The sequence below is a fragment of the Macrobrachium rosenbergii genome, chromosome 12, assembly GCF_040412425.1.
Source record: "Macrobrachium rosenbergii isolate ZJJX-2024 chromosome 12, ASM4041242v1, whole genome shotgun sequence".
Classification (NCBI taxonomy): domain Eukaryota; kingdom Metazoa; phylum Arthropoda; class Malacostraca; order Decapoda; family Palaemonidae; genus Macrobrachium; species Macrobrachium rosenbergii.
The window spans coordinates 110628592-110646681 of record NC_089752.1 but is presented as its reverse complement, the minus strand read 5'-3'; the positions used below and the strand labels follow the sequence as shown (position 1 = coordinate 110646681).

The following is an 18090-nucleotide window of genomic DNA, read 5'->3' as shown; positions in this document are numbered from 1 at the left end:
GTGATTTCGTCCTACTAATTCTGTACATCTTATATAGGTACGTGGTATGGTGGAAGAGGTATGCATATTTTCAGTCAAAGACTGCTGGAGCTCAGGTCTCTGAAATGGGATTCCAAAATAATATTCTAATCATGGCTGTATATGCTGTACTACCAACTGCGGAACTCATCAGGTCATATTTGAAGGTAGTGTACATTTGTACAGTATGTACAGGATTTAATGGTATCATGCATTTTTTGACATAGTGTTCATAGATAGTGTATGTTCACTGTTGTCTATCAAAATCCAGTATGTGTTCATTTTGTTTCAAGATCCATTAACTTTTGGTGAGAGTTAGGCCAGAAAATAAATCCAGCTTATAACATCTGAACAAATGGAACTCAGTGTGGTGCTTGTACCATACTATTATGGATAGATTCATTCTTAGATTATAATAATACAACCAGATATTATTATTATTATTATTATTATTATTATTATTATTATTATTATTATTATTATTATTATTATTATTATTATTCAGGAGATGAAACCTATTCATATGGAACTATTCATATGGAACAAGCCCACAGGGGCCATTGACTTAAAATTCAAGCTTCCAAAGAGTATGGTGTTCATTAGGAGGGGGAAGTAAAGGGAAATACATAAAGAAGAGGTCCCACTTATTAAAAATGAAAAAAATAAATTAATAAATTAATAAACACTGTAGATAAAATATATTAAAATGCAAGAAGAATAGTATATTAGGGTAGTAATGCATTGCATCTTCGCTTGAACTTCTAAAGTTCCAATTGCACGACATCCACGTAGCATTGGGTTAATTTGTGGAAGTCATGACATTTAGGAAAGTGAACCCACGGTGAGAGTCTTGAATTAAACCTGAATGAACCATCAGTTTACAGGACAAAAAAAAAGTGAATGATGTGATTTGTCATTTATTCAGTTGTGTGCAGACACTGTATTTTAAAAGTATGTGATAAAATATGATGAATTTTATAGCAGACTGATGTATTTGATGACTTTGAAAGTGTCAGTCCAGATCTTCAAAATTATATGACAACAACAACAACAACAACAATTACAATTACTACTACCAGTACTGCTAGCACTACTACTATCTGAAATGCATTCCCAGTGGGTAAAACACAACGCTAAAAGCCAAATACTGAACATAAAACTAATGTAGAAAAAAAAAGACAGACCATGATGATCCTTGGCAGGTGGCGCCAAGTACCGTAGAGAGCTTCATGAGAATTCATTATATGACAATTGTAATTTTTTTGATAATGAACAATAGCACACCAGCTGAAAATAAGTCTTCCTTTTGAACCAGCAATAGACACATCACTTTGTGGACTATGCACTACTGAAACAGTGATGAGTTCTCTACGCCAGTAGACAATTAGTCATAAAATTCCTACAAGGAGTAATGCAGTTAATATTAAAGCTGCATGAAAGAGAAAATCTCTTGCACATTCGTAGAAAGGTTTATGGGAAAGTTTAATTGAGGGTGTATAAGATCCTCCAAAATTGAACTAGGAAAGATATGCCATTATTTATAATAGTTTTGGATGTTTGCCCTTGACAAGGGGCTAGTAAATAGAGGCAAAACTCCAGGCTAATTGAACAAGCAAGGATCATTGCAGGAGCGCTTTAATTACCATTCATGAAGCAATGCTATCTAGTCTTCAGAAGTTAATTATCTCCATACAGAAGGATAGGTGATCATATAGTAAAATTGATTACTGTATAGAATATGCTCATTGATTTGGTGACAGAGTAAAGTGGCATCGCAGAAGAAAATGTTATTGAAGGTGAAATTAGAGAGAAAAGTTATGAATTAAAATACCATCTCAAATTTAAGGGAGTAACATGAAAATGAGCAACCACTTGAAATGAATGTTCAGTGAAAGGTGAGATACACTCTTGTCTTCGAGTATGTATAAATTATGATGAAAATTACAGGGTTTCCATTATTTTATCTTAAGGCAGAGGAAGTCCTTCTCAAACCTGTGTCAGCAAGCAGACATCTCATTACCCACTGTTTTGCAAATGAATGCATCAGGATAGTGGCCTAGAGTCTAGACGATGCAATGATCTAGAACAATAATGGCATATTACATTTAGTGCAGGGCTGTTCTCATTTCTCCAAGATTTTTAGACCTGGTTTAGCAGAGTTGAACTTTAGATGCTTAGCCTCATTATGGGTCATGCAAAGTTATTTCCTACTAGGTCTTCCAAAATCCACTTATATTACAGATTATTGTTGTTTTGGTACCCATATTGAGCTCATATATGCTGGACTGTATTGAAAATCTGAGCCTACAATGCCTTGGAAAGAAAGTGTCAGAGTACGTACATTTTAGCCAGGCACTGCATGGCATAAAGGATCATAACTGTGCATCCCGGATGCTCTGTCTCCCTTGCCAGTCATGATAGACTCATGAAGACTTGGCCTTTGCTTTGGATAATGAGAGCTTTAGCTGTTTTTATCCACAGTGCAATTGATAGAAATGTGACGACAATGCATACTATAACCACTGATTCAGTGCTCAGTGGTTCCTTGAGCAGCAGTGATAAATATTACCTATCAACAATTTCTCACGTATGATGAGGAAGGATTCCCAGGGCCAAGTGAATGTGTCAGTGACAACTTGCATCGTAATTGGAGGTGTACAGATAAGCTATGCCCAAACAGCAACCTACCTTACCAGGCACAGGTAAACTACTGTAATCTCAATCTCAAAGAGTAACCTGCAACTTAATGGTGGAAGAGTCTTGGCACCACAAACTCTCCATTGTCAAGTTTTAACAAGTTACCATGGTAGCCATGACAGCATAACTGCAAATATGTTGGTAGCCCATCAGACTGTCTAGTGGCTTGAAATTAACTCTGGTATTTCAACTGTATGGGCATGTGAACCGTGCCATTCTCTGCTACTCACCCAACAAGAGGAACTCTACCTCATCAGTGAGGACTGGCCAACAAGGCCTTTGAATCTGTGTGATTACTTTTTCAGCATTTCATGAATCTATTTTGGATTATGCAGACATTCTCTGGTTAGCCTGTAGTAGCTCTTGTGTGGTAATGACACCAAAGCCACTTTTAACCACCTGTTTCATCTGTATTTTGTGTCCATGTTTGACTTGGAACAGATGGAGGACCACACTTCACAAAAAATGAAATTACTTCCCAAAGTGTTGGGTTGTCCACCCTGATGTATCAGTCCCCATTACCGTCTGTCCAGTGGGCAAACATAATCAGCAATAAAGGCAGCAAGACATCTCATCATGAAGACTGCACCCAAAGGTGACTTGTACCCCAACAATACACTTCATCTTGAACTCCTTGAAATCCACAGCACTCCAAGGCCTGATGGGAGATGTCCACCTAAATTCTTAAGGAAATCTTATCATTCCTGAGTATCACCTAATGCCAGATCTTTTGCCCCTGAATGGCAGAAGTCTACAGCATAGTGAAACAGAAAACTGCTTGCAAACTTCAAGTAGCCAGGAAAGGTATGATAAACTGTACACACTAAACCACCTTTGCCTTTGTCTGAATGTAAGACCATTATCAAAACAGGAGAAAATTGACATGATTATTAGCATAGGACATAATTAAAACTGTGCAAAAGCAACTGAAGGCATATAGAATTGGATGCAGATGCAGTAATGATAATGACAATTCCATAACCCTCTCCACATTCTTCAGGGCACTACTCGAAGCCTTAATGATCTTCAAGAATTGGCAGTCGTTCACAAGACAAGCTTCTGGGTTAATAAGGGAGGGAGAAGTGTGGGATGTGTATTTGAACATGTATGTAGTCATGCTTATTGGTCACACGTTCAGAATTCTGTGCGACAGGAATTGGTAAATTAACATTACAGTAATAATTATTGTCTTGAGCATGAGGAAAATTTGATAATTATTATCTTGGAGCATAAGGAAAACTGAAATGAATGCAACCTCTTATGATCATATTGTATACATGTACATAAAAAATGCATCCCTACACATGATGTCAGATCATAATGCAATACATCTTGCGACAGACATTTTCCTCATTATACTACATTTATAACTTCGGATCACCTTCATTATGTTCCAAAAGAACCGAAGATTGTTTGTTTCCACTTTTCATAAAACTTGGCTTATAAAGAAAGCTAAGAAGCCCACATAAACAGTATTTAAACTGTACAGTGGTGCCAAAAAGGTACTAGTAAGTGACATGATGAACAGAATTCGAAATCACAGGTAAAATGAAACCAAAAAGCTAAAATCAACTGTAGTATCACAAACATAATAAATAGGCATTGACATTACATCAAAGGAGTCGGGGACCAAGGTGCCACAGGCAAAGCGTCATACTTACAACTGCTTTATTCATAAATAAGAGAAAGTCAGAAAGTTGGTTTTGGTTTATTAGGTCCATGCAAAACTTTGACTTGTGGATTTCGTTCGTCATCCCAGACTGCCCCATGTCTTATACATCGAAGCTCTGCTGGTTGTTAGAGATCATTATGTTAAATCTTTAGGTATTACCACTAGGAAATCTCACTAGATATGTGAGCTTGAACTGGTAGCTTCCCAGTTTTAATTGACTTCATTATAATTTAAAGTACTTTTATATTAATGCTGTGCATCATATTTTATGTTAGTTATTGCAACTTTGGACATTGTTTCCTTGCCATTTTTATGGCCATTATCAGAAAGGCATTTTAATTATGAAATTTTGACTTTAATGTTCATTAAACTTGTCATTTTCGGTCTTCCCACCTGGGAAGTACAGTATTTACTTTTGTAATCGGGCTGTGGTTCTCTGTTACGATGGAGAACTCCCTCTTTGGGTAAACAAGTATAATGTTTCAATAGTCTATTAATACTGTACAAAACTTAACTATTGCATCTGCCAACTTGTTAAATTTTGTATATCTTCAATTAACAAAGTTCTTGATCTTGTAAGATTATCTTGTAAGATTCCTGTTATAGGTGTTTTTATCATTCTTAACTGTAGCAGAAACTTAATAAGCTTTTCCCGTTTTAAAAAATTACATTTTATTTGAGTGAATAGTTGATGATATAGTGTTGGCCTGACAAAAGTTTTAAGAACTTTTCAGTCATAACTGTACACCAGCATGTAGTTGACAGGTCCCTCTTATTTTCAGGTGTTGTCTTACAATGGTGATGAAGATCAGTGTTTTTTCAATTCTCGCTGCCTCACAGGAGTTTGGATATTTCATGATTTTGCACGGGTATTCACAAATATTGGGTACATTTGTGGTGGAATTGCCTTCTCACGTATAGTTTTGAGACACAGGCAGCTGACCTGCAGGAATCCCAGTCGGTCTACAATAAAGAACGTGAGTCCTGGTGTAGGAAAAGTGCTTGTTTTATTTTGAAACAGTATGTATGGGTAGAATTTCCTATAACATTTATAAATTATTTTGTAAGGTGAAAACAATTTTTATAATTTCAAACTCATTATATACAGTTAGCCCAATTTCAAAGTTACCAGATTATTAGGCATGTTAGTGCTTGCTTGAAAGAAAAAAGTAATTTGGTAGTAACCCAATACATATCTTTACAGATCCCTGGGCCTGTAATGACTTAATTGCCTTACTCATGTGCATCTCTGAAACAATTTGCAGCTCTCAGGGAATTCCTACATTTTCTGATGTCTAATTTATTAAAATTGTTGAATGTATTCAATAATTGTGTTGATTTACTTTATACATCCACCTTTCTCTCTTGCTCATGCTCATGCACTAAATGAATTTTAGTGAAACTTATTGTTTGCCGAGTAGAAAATCAGCATTGCAATGAGAAGGTTTTACCACCATTAAGGACGGTAGTTAGGAAAGGACTATTGCTGTAAGTGCCATTTTCTTGCATGTGTGAGAGGATGGCGATGCAGACTTTTGCATTGGTAACAATGAACCAGTTCTGTTTGGTTGGCCTTGTCATAATAAATTTCCTTATCATAATACTGTATGTACATTTCCTTGTGTAGTAGTAGTTGTTTTTTCTGTACTGAGTGTATATTACTTCCTACTTTATATATTTCCATTTATATTTTTATACCTTTTATTTTTTTGCATTTTCTTAATTTAAATTTCACCAGTCTTGTAAATAAATTATACTCGTATTACCGTCTACATTATTCTTATCTTTTATACACATATATTTGTATTTTGTTTGCTTGCAAGCTGACTTTTCCACTAATGTCTACTTTGGTATTTTTGTACTTATACTTTTCATTTTATAATTTTTGGCAATGTTAAGCACAAAGATTCTTTAAGGAAGATGTACATAATTACTTGGGTGGTGAATCACATCATGAGTACATATCATGATTGGGCAGAGACCCTCAATAGTTGTGCAGTTGTCATCAAGACCAGATTTTTTGTTTTTTGGACCTAGTCTCCCATATCTTACTTGTTGAGATGGGTTACCTACCTAGTGGAGCAATTACCTTCCAGCCTCAGTCTCTCGGCTGACAGCAAAGTTTTCACTGTCAGAAGGGTTTAAGGGCTTCCCTCAACATAAAAAGCTTTAGCTAGACTTCCAGAGTCTTCTGCAGTGATATCCAATGCCATTCTGCCCCTGCTGCTGCTTTACTGATAGTTCGACACTCTCAGAGGAAGAATAATATAGGAACTGTCTCAGGTTGTACCTGATTGTTTTACTTCAAGACAAGATTCAATGCCTGTTTGTTTTGCTTTAAGAAAAGGTCCAAAAATTCCATTTGCACTACCCAGCCCTGCTAATCCTTCACTGCTAATTTGTTAGGTAGTTAGCTGTAGGAGGCCCAGATGTCTGAAGATATTTGCTTGGTTATTAGGTACCCTGTATCATTCTTTTTAACAAGCACTGAAGTGTCTTGAGAGTTATTCCCAGCAAAGTTGGGCTACTTTTCAGTAATGCATCTATGGAATGATTAATTTTGTTCTTTGAAATAAGTTTTTCAAATTTCAAGTAATTTCACCGAGAGGTGTGTGGTTTAGTATAAATGTGTAAACTTGCATGAATTTTTTTCAGGGTGTTGGTGTCAGCAGGCATTATGGTCTCTTCATGTCCTTGGGTTATGGTCTTGTCATACAGGGTCTGATGTCATCATTATATCACACTTGCCCAAATAGTGTCACCATACGGTTTGGTAAGTTCTTTTTTATTCTTTTGCTTTTTGATATAGTTCTCTTTTTACACATCATGAGAGGTGTGACCACATGTTGGTCAAGTTGAGAACATGTACATGGGAAAGGTTTGTCTGCTGTTCCAAAGAATTAATTTTGAACTACAGCACTGCAGTTCTCATTTAACAATGAGTAATGCTTATATGTAGATGTACTACTGTATAGGGTATATTATCGATATAAATGGTAACAAGAAGACGAAATCCTTGAGCAATGATCTAAAAGTGAATGACTTTACCCTGATTGTATGATTCCTGACTGACTCTTGAATTAAGTTTAATATTGTTCATTTCAGTGTTCAGCAGAAACTTGATGCATAAAGTAGTTTATTGTTATGTGCATCAATATATATAAAATTAAGCATTTCATATCGACATTAGCATAGTACAGGGCATTACGGTGCAGAGCAGATATAAAACCTTCAGATGATAGCTTTTCTATGTTTGATAACAAGACATTCTCAAACCTCGACATTCATTATGGCTATTCTTATGTTATAAACACAAATAACATTTTGAAAATTTACTGAAGAATTATAGTACATGAGGAACATTGTAAAACAAGATATTTATATTAGTGACGAGTGGATGTAATATAAAATATGTACAAGCTTCTTTAATGATATTGTTTTCCCTAGTGTTGCACAGGATACATAAACATATACGTAATGAAAGATTATCAGTTTGACACTGAAATGCAAGAATGTCCAGTATTTGCCAGAATTTTGAATGCAACCCTCATGAATGTTGAGGTGCTACAGTAATTACCACAGGAAATTTTGTATTATTAACTTAGAAATGTATACAGTATACTTGGAAAATATTGCCTGAAGGGATATGGAAATGTTAATGAAAGATTATATATTGTACATGGAGTTCTTCATGAAGTGGGCCAGCAGGATGAAGGGCCAAGTCATCACAGACTTCCTGTGTGTACTGCCAGTACCAGTTTGATACAGTAGAGGAATAGTCAGACATTTGAAAACTTGAATCAACCATCTGAAAACTTATATTCAAAGTGGACATCTTGAAACCAATAAGTCATGTAACATCTTGGAACCAGTCAGTCATGCAACATCGTTAAGAAGTAAAAAAAGATCGATTTGGTAAACATTCCCATAAAAGGCAAAGATATGGTACTTCTGTCAGTATTAGATTCTATTAACCAGCAAAAATTTTCTAGAATTTTCTTGGTAAAGACTAATTAGAAATGGGTGAAATGAAATCTTTAGGCAGTGCAACACGGTTTAACAGTTTATATTTAAAAAATATTTATCTTCTAATCAAAGATATGAAAAATATTCTGGTACTGATTTTGAATTTTTACCCCTTTTCTGAAACAGATATGATGTTCATGTATGTGATGGCGGTAGCAGCAGTCATCTGTGTTTGGGGTCTTAGACATGGAGATGTCACACATCATGTGTACCCAACCATGGGCCTAATTGGAACAATGTTGTTGCTGGCAGAAGGTCGTGAATGGGTCAGTAGGCTGGCATTCTGGTTGTGCATGAGCTTGCTGTATTTAGTCCTACTGTTAACCACAACTGTACTGATGAGTCGTTACGGCGTGTGGTCCTTCTGTAAGTTCCAGGTTTTTGCAGTTGTAACATGAATTTGAGGGAAAAATTTACTTGCACCTTTTAGCTTTACAGTTTTATTCGTAAATAAGTAGGTTAGTTATTCGTTATAAATGATTTGTTTAACCAGACCTCTGAACTATCCACCCACTTGATATAAAAGGCATTTGTGTTAGTATAGCATATAATTGATAGTTTTTAGAAGAATTTTTTTTATTTTACAGGTTTTTATTAAAAAAATTAGTCTAAGTTTAGACTTAGATGTCTTGACCATTAATCTGTAATATAAGAATGGTCATAAGCAGTGGTGGCACCAAGATTTTATGTTTTATCAGGTACAGAGGAGTTGCTGTTTTGATTTTCTTGCTTCACTTAATAGTTTGTTATCATGTATGATATATTTTCTTCATTAAACACTGCTGCTTGTCAAGGTATGAGGACACTTGCTCCAAATAGGACATTGCAGGCATCAGCTCACTTGGCACACTGATAGTTCTTGAATGGAAAAATCCCTTTTAAGTCATCAGAGGTGTTTCCATCTCTGTACCATCCTATTTTGGCTGTGATAACGAACCTGTGCCGATTGGCGTGTTGTTCATTAAATCTACTACAGCACGTCACTGAAGTGCCGGCCTCCAAATACTTATTACTCGAAAAATATTAATAATATTACAGTGATGTTTCTTTAATGGTGTAAAACCATTGTCCTACTGTAAATCATGACAGAGTAATATATATAGTACATTTGACAAATATCTTGACATTGACAAACATGTTTTGCAAATGTCAAGTGAGTGAAAGTATTGATATGAAAATATACAACTGTCATTGTATGTAGAACCATTACCGATATCAGTCAGCTTACCACTAAAGTTCCACCCATGAATTTACTGAACAAATGTTTACCTTTGCTACTGAATATCAAATCTGTGGAATAGATAACTCATTGGCACCCGTAGAATATGTATGGGAGGGTGACATCAGTGATTGTCAAGTAAAACATCAATAGGTCTGTTTTACACAGCATGGTAATTATGAAATCAAGTGAAAGTTGTTGCTGTTACACAGCTTTCAAATAATGTATATATTATGAAACATCATGGGCAGTACCCATAACATGATGAGTTGGCAGCATTATGAATAGTTATTGCATTGACAGAATAACATGAGGCAGTAGTCCACAACAGTGTGAGAAATAGTTACTGAAATATGTCCTGAAATATTTTGTATAACTATCAGTGGATTGCCAGCACCAAGGCCAGGTGGACAGAGACCACCTGTGGGTTTGTTTTTTTTTTCTCTTTACCAATTATAAAGGCAAGTGTTAAAGATCAAATTTACTCTTTGTTGATGCAGTGCAAATTTTAACAGTATTTACAACATTCTTTATATGAACTGAACTATCAATAACTTTGTAATCTTGAGATTCTTTTTCCCCCTATAATAGCCCCCATGAAGATGTTACAAGTATGGAAAGGATGGAAACCAGTACGTGATAAGTTAGCTCAGGTCATAAGAAATGAAGATCTTACTTCTACGCCAATTCATGTTCTGAGAATAGTCTCTGGCTTCATCGCAAATGGTAGCCTCATCCTCTATGGTGCTATTGCAGACCCCAATGTGTACGGATACATTTTATCCGTTTGCCTGACAAACCTAGGCCTTTATTTTGGAAACTACATCATAACCAAGGCTAGTACTTAAATATCTGAGTTACTATAAAAAAGAAGCTCTTCCGTACTATTTGAATATCTTGTCCTGGAAAATACTATAGTATTTATTTCAAGTATTGGGTTTTGAATAAACGCTGGTGACTGCATAAAAGTAGGTTCTGTAATGTCTGAATTGAGAATCATCCAATGAACTTATAGTTTTAAATTTGTTATTCTTTGTTTTTCAGAGGCTCCAATACAAAGAGAAGGGAGCGCCTTTGGCATGGATATGTCTTACACTGTCCTTCATTTTGTGGACTCTAGCTTTGTCAGCATTTGGCTTTCATAACACAGACTCTGAGGTTAGTTTTATTTTAAAATTTGCCTTTGACTCATATAACCAAGTAACATGAAAATGAGCTAAAGGAAATCCGGTCAAGAATTCTTCAGTTGCTAATTAATTGAGAGGTGAATGAAGATGGTTGGCTGGTGAATGATCATAGTGTTGTTGAGATTACCTTGTTTGTTGGTTCCTTTTGAAAAATTTGAGCTTATTTTCTGTCAAGGGAAAATTTCAAATATACCATGCCTTGTATGGTCAGGTGCTTGTTCAATGTGTGAGGATTGCTCTCTGAACCAAATTTTGTGATATTCTCTCTCTCTAATATATATATATATATATATATATATATATATATATATATATATATATATATATATATATATATATATATATATATATATATATATATATATATATATATATATATATATATATATATATATATATATATATATATGTATGTATGTAAATATGTATGTATGTATGTATGTATGTATGTATGTATGTATGTATGTATGTATATATATATATATATATATATATATATATATATATATATATATATATATATATATATATATATGTATATATATATATATATATATATATATATATATATATATATATATATATATATATATATATATGTATGTATATATATGTATATATATATGTATGTATGTATGTATGTATGTATGTATGTAAATATCTGACACATCAGGAATGACCCTGGTCTTCCATATGGGAGGCCAGGGCATTACTAATTAACCCTCTCAGGTCATAAAAGAAGTTGGAACCTAAATACTCTGTACCTAAGGTCTTTTCCGGGCAGGCTGAAGAATTCTTGACTGAGTTTCCTTACCAGCAAGTTTTACCCAACTTCCTGACCCAGCAGCAAGTCAGTTAGGTTGCATTTCATTCAAACTCCTTCATCATGAATATGATGGAAATGGTTTTCAAACTTTGGGGTAAGGAAACTTATGGTTATTTTAATTAGGGAAAAAAAGTTGTTCCTTGGCTTTCTTTAACACTCCAACTGGAATGTAAACTAAGAAAAGAGACCAGATTAATAATTCAGGTTTCAATGTTTGCTGTATATATTTTTGCGACATGTACTGCTTGCTTTGAAGAGTTGTTTTTAATGGTAGTATTAGGACTGTATGATACCAGTAGTTGTAGATAAAAGAAAACATGTACAGTAGTCTTCTGTAATCTTTTCAGGCGTCTGCATCTGACTCTCGAGGGTTGAATTCGTCATGTGCATTCTTAGGGGTGTTTGATACTCATGACGTTTGGCACCTTTTTTCATCACTTGCTCTTTACACATTTTTCATTGTAAGTATGTTTAGTTGTTTTGGTGGTTACACAATGCTTTAATTTGAGGAGAGTTCTTGCACGTGTATACATTTTTTATTGTGATAACTCAGTACAGTAATGAAGGGTATTTAAAAAAAGCGCCAGAAGCAACTAGTCACAACCTGGGCTGGCACACCTTGTAAGGCAAAAGAAATCCACCAGGTTTGCCACTACAACCTTGGGAAGGACAGTTGGGGTGGATTTAGAAATAAAACGCTCAGAAGGAAAAGATTAGGTAAAGACAAAGGCACCTTCTTGATAATCCACCAAGCATCTTTTGCTTTCTCATCAGCCTGTGAACAAAAAAGAGGATAAATTCCTGATTTTACCCTCAGGCTAGGGAACTCAAACGGAAGACCATGGTACAATGGCTATGGTTGGAGAACAATGTATTCAGAAACCTTCTGTTAGAAGGATTGCCTACCAAGGCTAAAGAGTCCCTTCTTCCCACTGGCTTGATTTCGGAGTGTCTTTTTCCTAGAAGAGTTGCCTGCCAAGCCTAAAGAGCCTTTTTCTTCCCAAACTTTTGTAGGCAGGGATGTCACACCCTGAAGTGAATATTGCTAAGAAAAGCCACATTAACCCACTACCAGTAAATGTGTTCAGTAATGGGGAAACAAGGATCACATGAAGAGTTTTGCAAAGATTTAGGTGTTTGGTGTGTCGAATAAGGACAAAGTTGCAATGAATTTCAAGAAAATAGTTCAACAGATTCATGAGAATTGGATCTTAGCAGTAAGGTAAACACCACATTAACTTACTGAAGATAAGCTTTTAAAATGTATGTACTCGTAGATGTTCCCCCTTTTATCTCTCAGCTTTCTAAATGAGTATTGGTTGAAACTTTAGACAAAAAATGTCAGTGCAGTATATATATATAGTATATATTTACCAACGTCAATCATTATGCTTATGAAGAAATGCTACAAAATCAGTCTTACTGACAGTGTTTAGACATCATAAATACTATCTATAGTTGAAATATTTGGGGGCAAGTTATAACCACAGAATAACATATTAGGTAAAGTAGTAGTAATGAAATTTAGAAAGTAGTTAATTTTATTTTTCCTTTTTTGAATTTTTGTTTCAGGGTCTCCTAACTTTGGATGATGATGTGGCAAGAACACCTTCAACAGAGATTCATGTTTTCTAAGTCCTTTTTGTTTCTGCTGTCTCTGGTCGTTCTTTTGTATTATAAGAAAATCTGAGTTATGGTGTACACACTGGGTAGGAAAAAAATGTGAACTAGCTTTCATTATTTGTATGTATATTTTACAAAAAAAGCTTTTTGATATTTTAGTACCATAAGTGTAGAAAGTAGTACATATGAGGGATAGTTTGCTTCATGCAATAGTGAAAGGGAGTTGCATTGTTGTGGTAACAGAAAGACAAGCCAATATGTAACCTATCCTTGTGGAAATGTATAATGTAACTACAGCTTCAGTGGTATCTTGAGCATAATTACTCAGAAAATTATAAGTAGCGCTGATAACAAAAGTACTCTTTGGAAGACTGATCGTGGGACAAGGGCCTCTTCATTTTGTGTTATGTAGCCTACTTGGAAAATTGTATTGAATAACTCCCTGACTTGAGCCAGCTTTTGCAGGAATCTCATGAAGTTCCATGCTGATTTTATTTACATGTTGGGAAGATGCATTTGCACATAGTCATCTGACATTAAGAATTGTTGCCAAATCATATTTTAAAATGCAAAGGAACAAAAAAAAGGAATAAAACATTAAAGTGTCAGTATATTATACCAAATACATCTTATCATACCATACTAAGTGTTCCTGTAATTTCATGTTCATGGCCAATATGTTATTGTGAGTGGGTAAGGAGGAATCCATATATTCGCAGCATTTTTATTTGCTATTTCATATTTAAGGTTTTTATATTTGTATCGACATCCTTATCATTTCATGATCTCCAAGATGCGTATAAATGCTTAAACTAGGAATATTGATTTGCAACCATGCAACAAGTAAATCTTGTACTTTACATGTGCCTTAATGCCTGAAAGGGATAGAGGAGCCTAGTGCTGAATGTCTACTTGCAGATTAGCACAACAGAGTCAATATTTTAAGGTGGATGTCCTACCCCTAGAGTCTGCCATCTTGCCTGTTTTTATTTCACTAATTGCTTGATCTGCTGTGGGAAAGGTAGAAGTATAGCCAGTTACTGCATTTCATTCTCCAGGTATCATCAGTTTTATAAATAATGTTCATTTATTCATTGAAAAGACATGTCATCCCAGTTGATAAAATGTTAAACGATGTGGTTTTGAACAGAGATATCTGGGAACCTCAGCCAGTATCTTCAGATATCACTGCATCTTTACAAGCCAGTGGTCATTGTAAGATTTAGAATGCTAAAAATGCTAATAGGTGACTATTGTAGATGTCAGGAGAACAATTGAGTGAGTGAAAAAAAAAAAAATTAAAGTAGATGTCAACCATTACAGTTAACTGCCTGCAGGACAATGATGAAAATGTGATTGTAGATGCTTGCCAAACATGTCTAAGGTGAATATGGACGAGGGAAATGATCTAAATGAGTAGGTTAGAGAAAATGTGAAGGGTGCTGATGATGCATGCTCTGAAAATTACAGCACAGTATATTGGAAAAAAGCAGATGGGAAAATAACTGGGTTGGTGAAAAATTTGGTCAGACAATGGTGTGATATGTCTCCATGACTTGTAAAAATATTATTGGATGATGTGACAAATCAGAGAAAGTAAAATAGGTAAAGGTGCAATTTTTTGGGGAGAGAAACTGCAGGGGCGAATCAAGCATGTTTTTAAATATTTACAAGCCAGAGAGAGTTGGTGTGTTTGCAAGCCAAAGAGAGTTGGTATTAAATGGCAAGGATAAAGTTACAAGGCAAATGAAAACTAGAAAGAGTTGAGGCAATGGATGATTTGAAATTCAGTTTCATAAGTATTTTGGGGGTTAAATATCCTGTAACTTTGCCATCCAAAACTAATAAATAGACTAGGTATTATTCACTATCCAAGAAAGCCAATAAATATATTTGGTAGTACGTACTGTACTGTGATAACCAAGAGAGCCTTATCATTGTCTGTTGAGGGTAATCTTGAAAGTTTACAGCTTGCCTTGAGTTGAAAGATCTACTGTAATGGATTATTCTTTTCCTCTGGAGTTTATTCTTTCCTCGTAAATTTAAAGCTTTGTTATAAATGTTAATTTACTTATGTCACATTGTGGGATGTTTTTTATCAGTTCATTTCTACATGGATGACAGAGCCATGAGTATTGGATTTGGGATGTGATTATTTACTGGCTTCATCACATTCTTAACCATTTCCTCACATATATTTGTACACTGATGCTAATAATTAATTACCTTTGTGCAGTTGTCCCGTGTATTCCATGCAGATCAAATCTAACCTGCATATATTTTAATAAGTACTAAATCCAGATATTCAACTCCCAGGATATCAAGTCCTTTTCATTACAATTGTAGGTGATTATAACCAACTTGAGTCTTCAACTGAATATTTTTCTTTCATAGGAAAAATGGAGGACACCTGTACATTATGATACAATGACACAGAATTTTAAGCAACTCTTCTGTACAAGGTGGTGTGATGCCTTGAAACAAAACTTTAAATAACTTTTCTATAAAAACATAGTTTAATTTACTGAGTATGGCAAAGTTTGATTTACTTAGTGTGGCAAGTAGTCAGAAAATGAAATAGAGGCGTGATGGTGGTTTCCCTATTGGTAGGAGTCTTAACTTACAGTTTTCTTTTGCAGTACTCCTGTGTTTATCTTCTGTGAAATTAGGGAAAAAATGTAGTACAATTTGTTTCCTTAATTTTGTATCATTGCTATGGGAATTTAAGAACACAGTGGTAAAAAAAAACTTAAATTGCTGTATTGTAATGGGTAAAGACTGTAATGTCCTTTTCATGTTTTGTAATAATGTAGACGTTATTGTAGCCAGCAGTGAGAATGCTGCCCACCAAGAGTCTCCTATTTGTGACACAAGTCAGTTTATCTCTGATATTTTTTCTTTATAATACTTTTATATATTCGATTATGCAACTACTGTACTTAAAGTAATTTTTTGAGGTGTGCCCTGCATACTGTATCTATATTTTGTAAATTTTTCCTTCCTAAATAAAATTCATTTTTAATTCATTTTTAATTGCTGTCTTCAAATGGATGAAATTTTGGAAGCAGAATCTGGCTTTTGTTTGCAAAGTATGCTACAGTAACCTTCCACAAGCATGTTGCCTTCCATACGCCTCCTTACTGTGGTTATATAAAAGTTAATTTCTTTTCACTATAGTGACTTTTGTATTTATGTATACAAGTGTAAAAGCCTTGATAAATGCTTACTTTTGCAGTTGAGTTATACAGGTAATAGAAGCCTAGAGTTTTGTCCTAGGAAGTGTTTGGGACAATAAGTTAAGTGTGCAATTAAAAAAAAAGTTAAGTGTTAATTAAAAGAAAGATAAGTGTTAAGAATTTTAGTATGATAAAAATTTAGCACACAAGATCTAAGTTAGGGTCAGTTTGGTTATAATGGAGGACATAAATGTGTAGTATACTACGAAATTTTATTAGTAAGATTGGTGATGAAGAACTACTTGGGTCTTTGTGAGAGAAAAGTCACCATAACCGAAGAGGTATACTGTATTGCTGCAAAAGTTTTATCAAGCTTTTAATTTTGTGTAGGACTGAAGTTGTCCGAAATTATTTTGCATAAAATACAATCACTAATAAAATGGACGTTTCATTTCATGTCATTCCTTTTGGTCGTACTGTCGAAAGTCAGTCAGTCAGTTATGTAAACATAAATTAATTAGCATATCAGAACTATCGTTCATTTTAAAAGTGTAAATATACCAGACGAACAACTCGGGTTAGTTTGCTGTGAAATATTTCATGTCATTCAAATGATATTACGTTTTCTTTGACGCTTTAATGGTAATACTGAAATCTATACAGAATTTTAATTTCCATGTGTATTTTTCAATTAAGCAGAAGGTTGACACAGTGTAATACGAACTAGACTTCATAGTCCGAGAGCTGTATCTGACAGAGACCTGTCGAGGAAGTAAAGGACAAGAGTAAAAAAAAAAAAAAAAAATACTTGTCGACCCAACACGCAATCAATCAGAGAAGGAAGCTTAATATCAAAATAATGAGGGCATTGACAAATGGAAATATGTAGGCACCATAGATTTTTACTCTTGTATACTATTATCAGAAAATAGTCGAGTAGTTTTAACAATAAACACTTCCATGAAAACGTTGGTATCAATGCGTTAGCTTTTGTGCTCATGAACCTATGTCAGGCAACTGAAAACCATTTGCTTTGGCACCATATGCCAAAATCCATGATGTCCCCATAATCTGATGAATGGGAGTATATATATATATATATATATATATATATATATATATATATATATATATATATATATATATATATATATATATATATATATATATATATATAATGTGTGTGTGTATTCCAAAATGCGTATATGCTGATAGATATAGAAACGTGGCATGTACAAGCATGATAACATTGAATATATAGTTATGTACTTTTGCATTTTAGTGTAATGATATATACTTATATATATGAGAATATTTTTGAAAATAGTTCGGATTTCGTTTCTTCACATTTCTACCTCGCAATTTCCTTGTTATTCTATATTTTCTTTCAGTATTTATATATTCATCAATAAATTCTTTTGACTTGTGCACTTATGTACTTGAATGTACATAAATTATTCATACATACTTTCATTATCAAAGGACAATGGTCCCTATAGAAATACTTCAGAAAGTTGGGTCTGGTTTCACCAACCAATGGGAAAGTAGCTTATAATTGCTTTTCCAAAAGCTAAAAGTTTCGGCCAATGAAAGTGAGCAATACAAATATTGGTTGTCGTGAAGGCCTCGGATTGGCCAGGGCCATT

General features: G+C 34.4%; 1 protein-coding gene across 11 annotated transcripts in view; it reads left to right on the top strand.

Annotated features, from left to right (window-relative positions):
* Nucleotides 1-16884, top strand: part of LOC136843868 (SID1 transmembrane family member 2-like) — a 54589-nt gene extending 37705 nt beyond the window's left edge. For 9 of the 11 annotated variants that reach the window (XM_067112713.1, XM_067112716.1, XM_067112714.1 and 6 more), the window contains exons 11-18: nucleotides 38-185; nucleotides 5170-5364; nucleotides 7043-7160; nucleotides 8540-8779; nucleotides 10224-10468; nucleotides 10677-10790; nucleotides 11993-12106; nucleotides 13218-16884. In XM_067112713.1, coding sequence (XP_066968814.1) covers nucleotides 38-185; nucleotides 5170-5364; nucleotides 7043-7160; nucleotides 8540-8779; nucleotides 10224-10468; nucleotides 10677-10790; nucleotides 11993-12106; nucleotides 13218-13280 — 1237 coding nt within the window. In that variant the 3' untranslated portion in view covers nucleotides 13281-16884. The remainder of the gene's footprint in view (nucleotides 1-37; nucleotides 186-5169; nucleotides 5365-7042; nucleotides 7161-8539; nucleotides 8780-10223; nucleotides 10469-10676; nucleotides 10791-11992; nucleotides 12107-13217) is intronic. The other 2 variants (XM_067112719.1, XM_067112718.1) reach the window with 1 other exon arrangement.
* Nucleotides 16885-18090: the final 1206 nt, after the last annotated feature.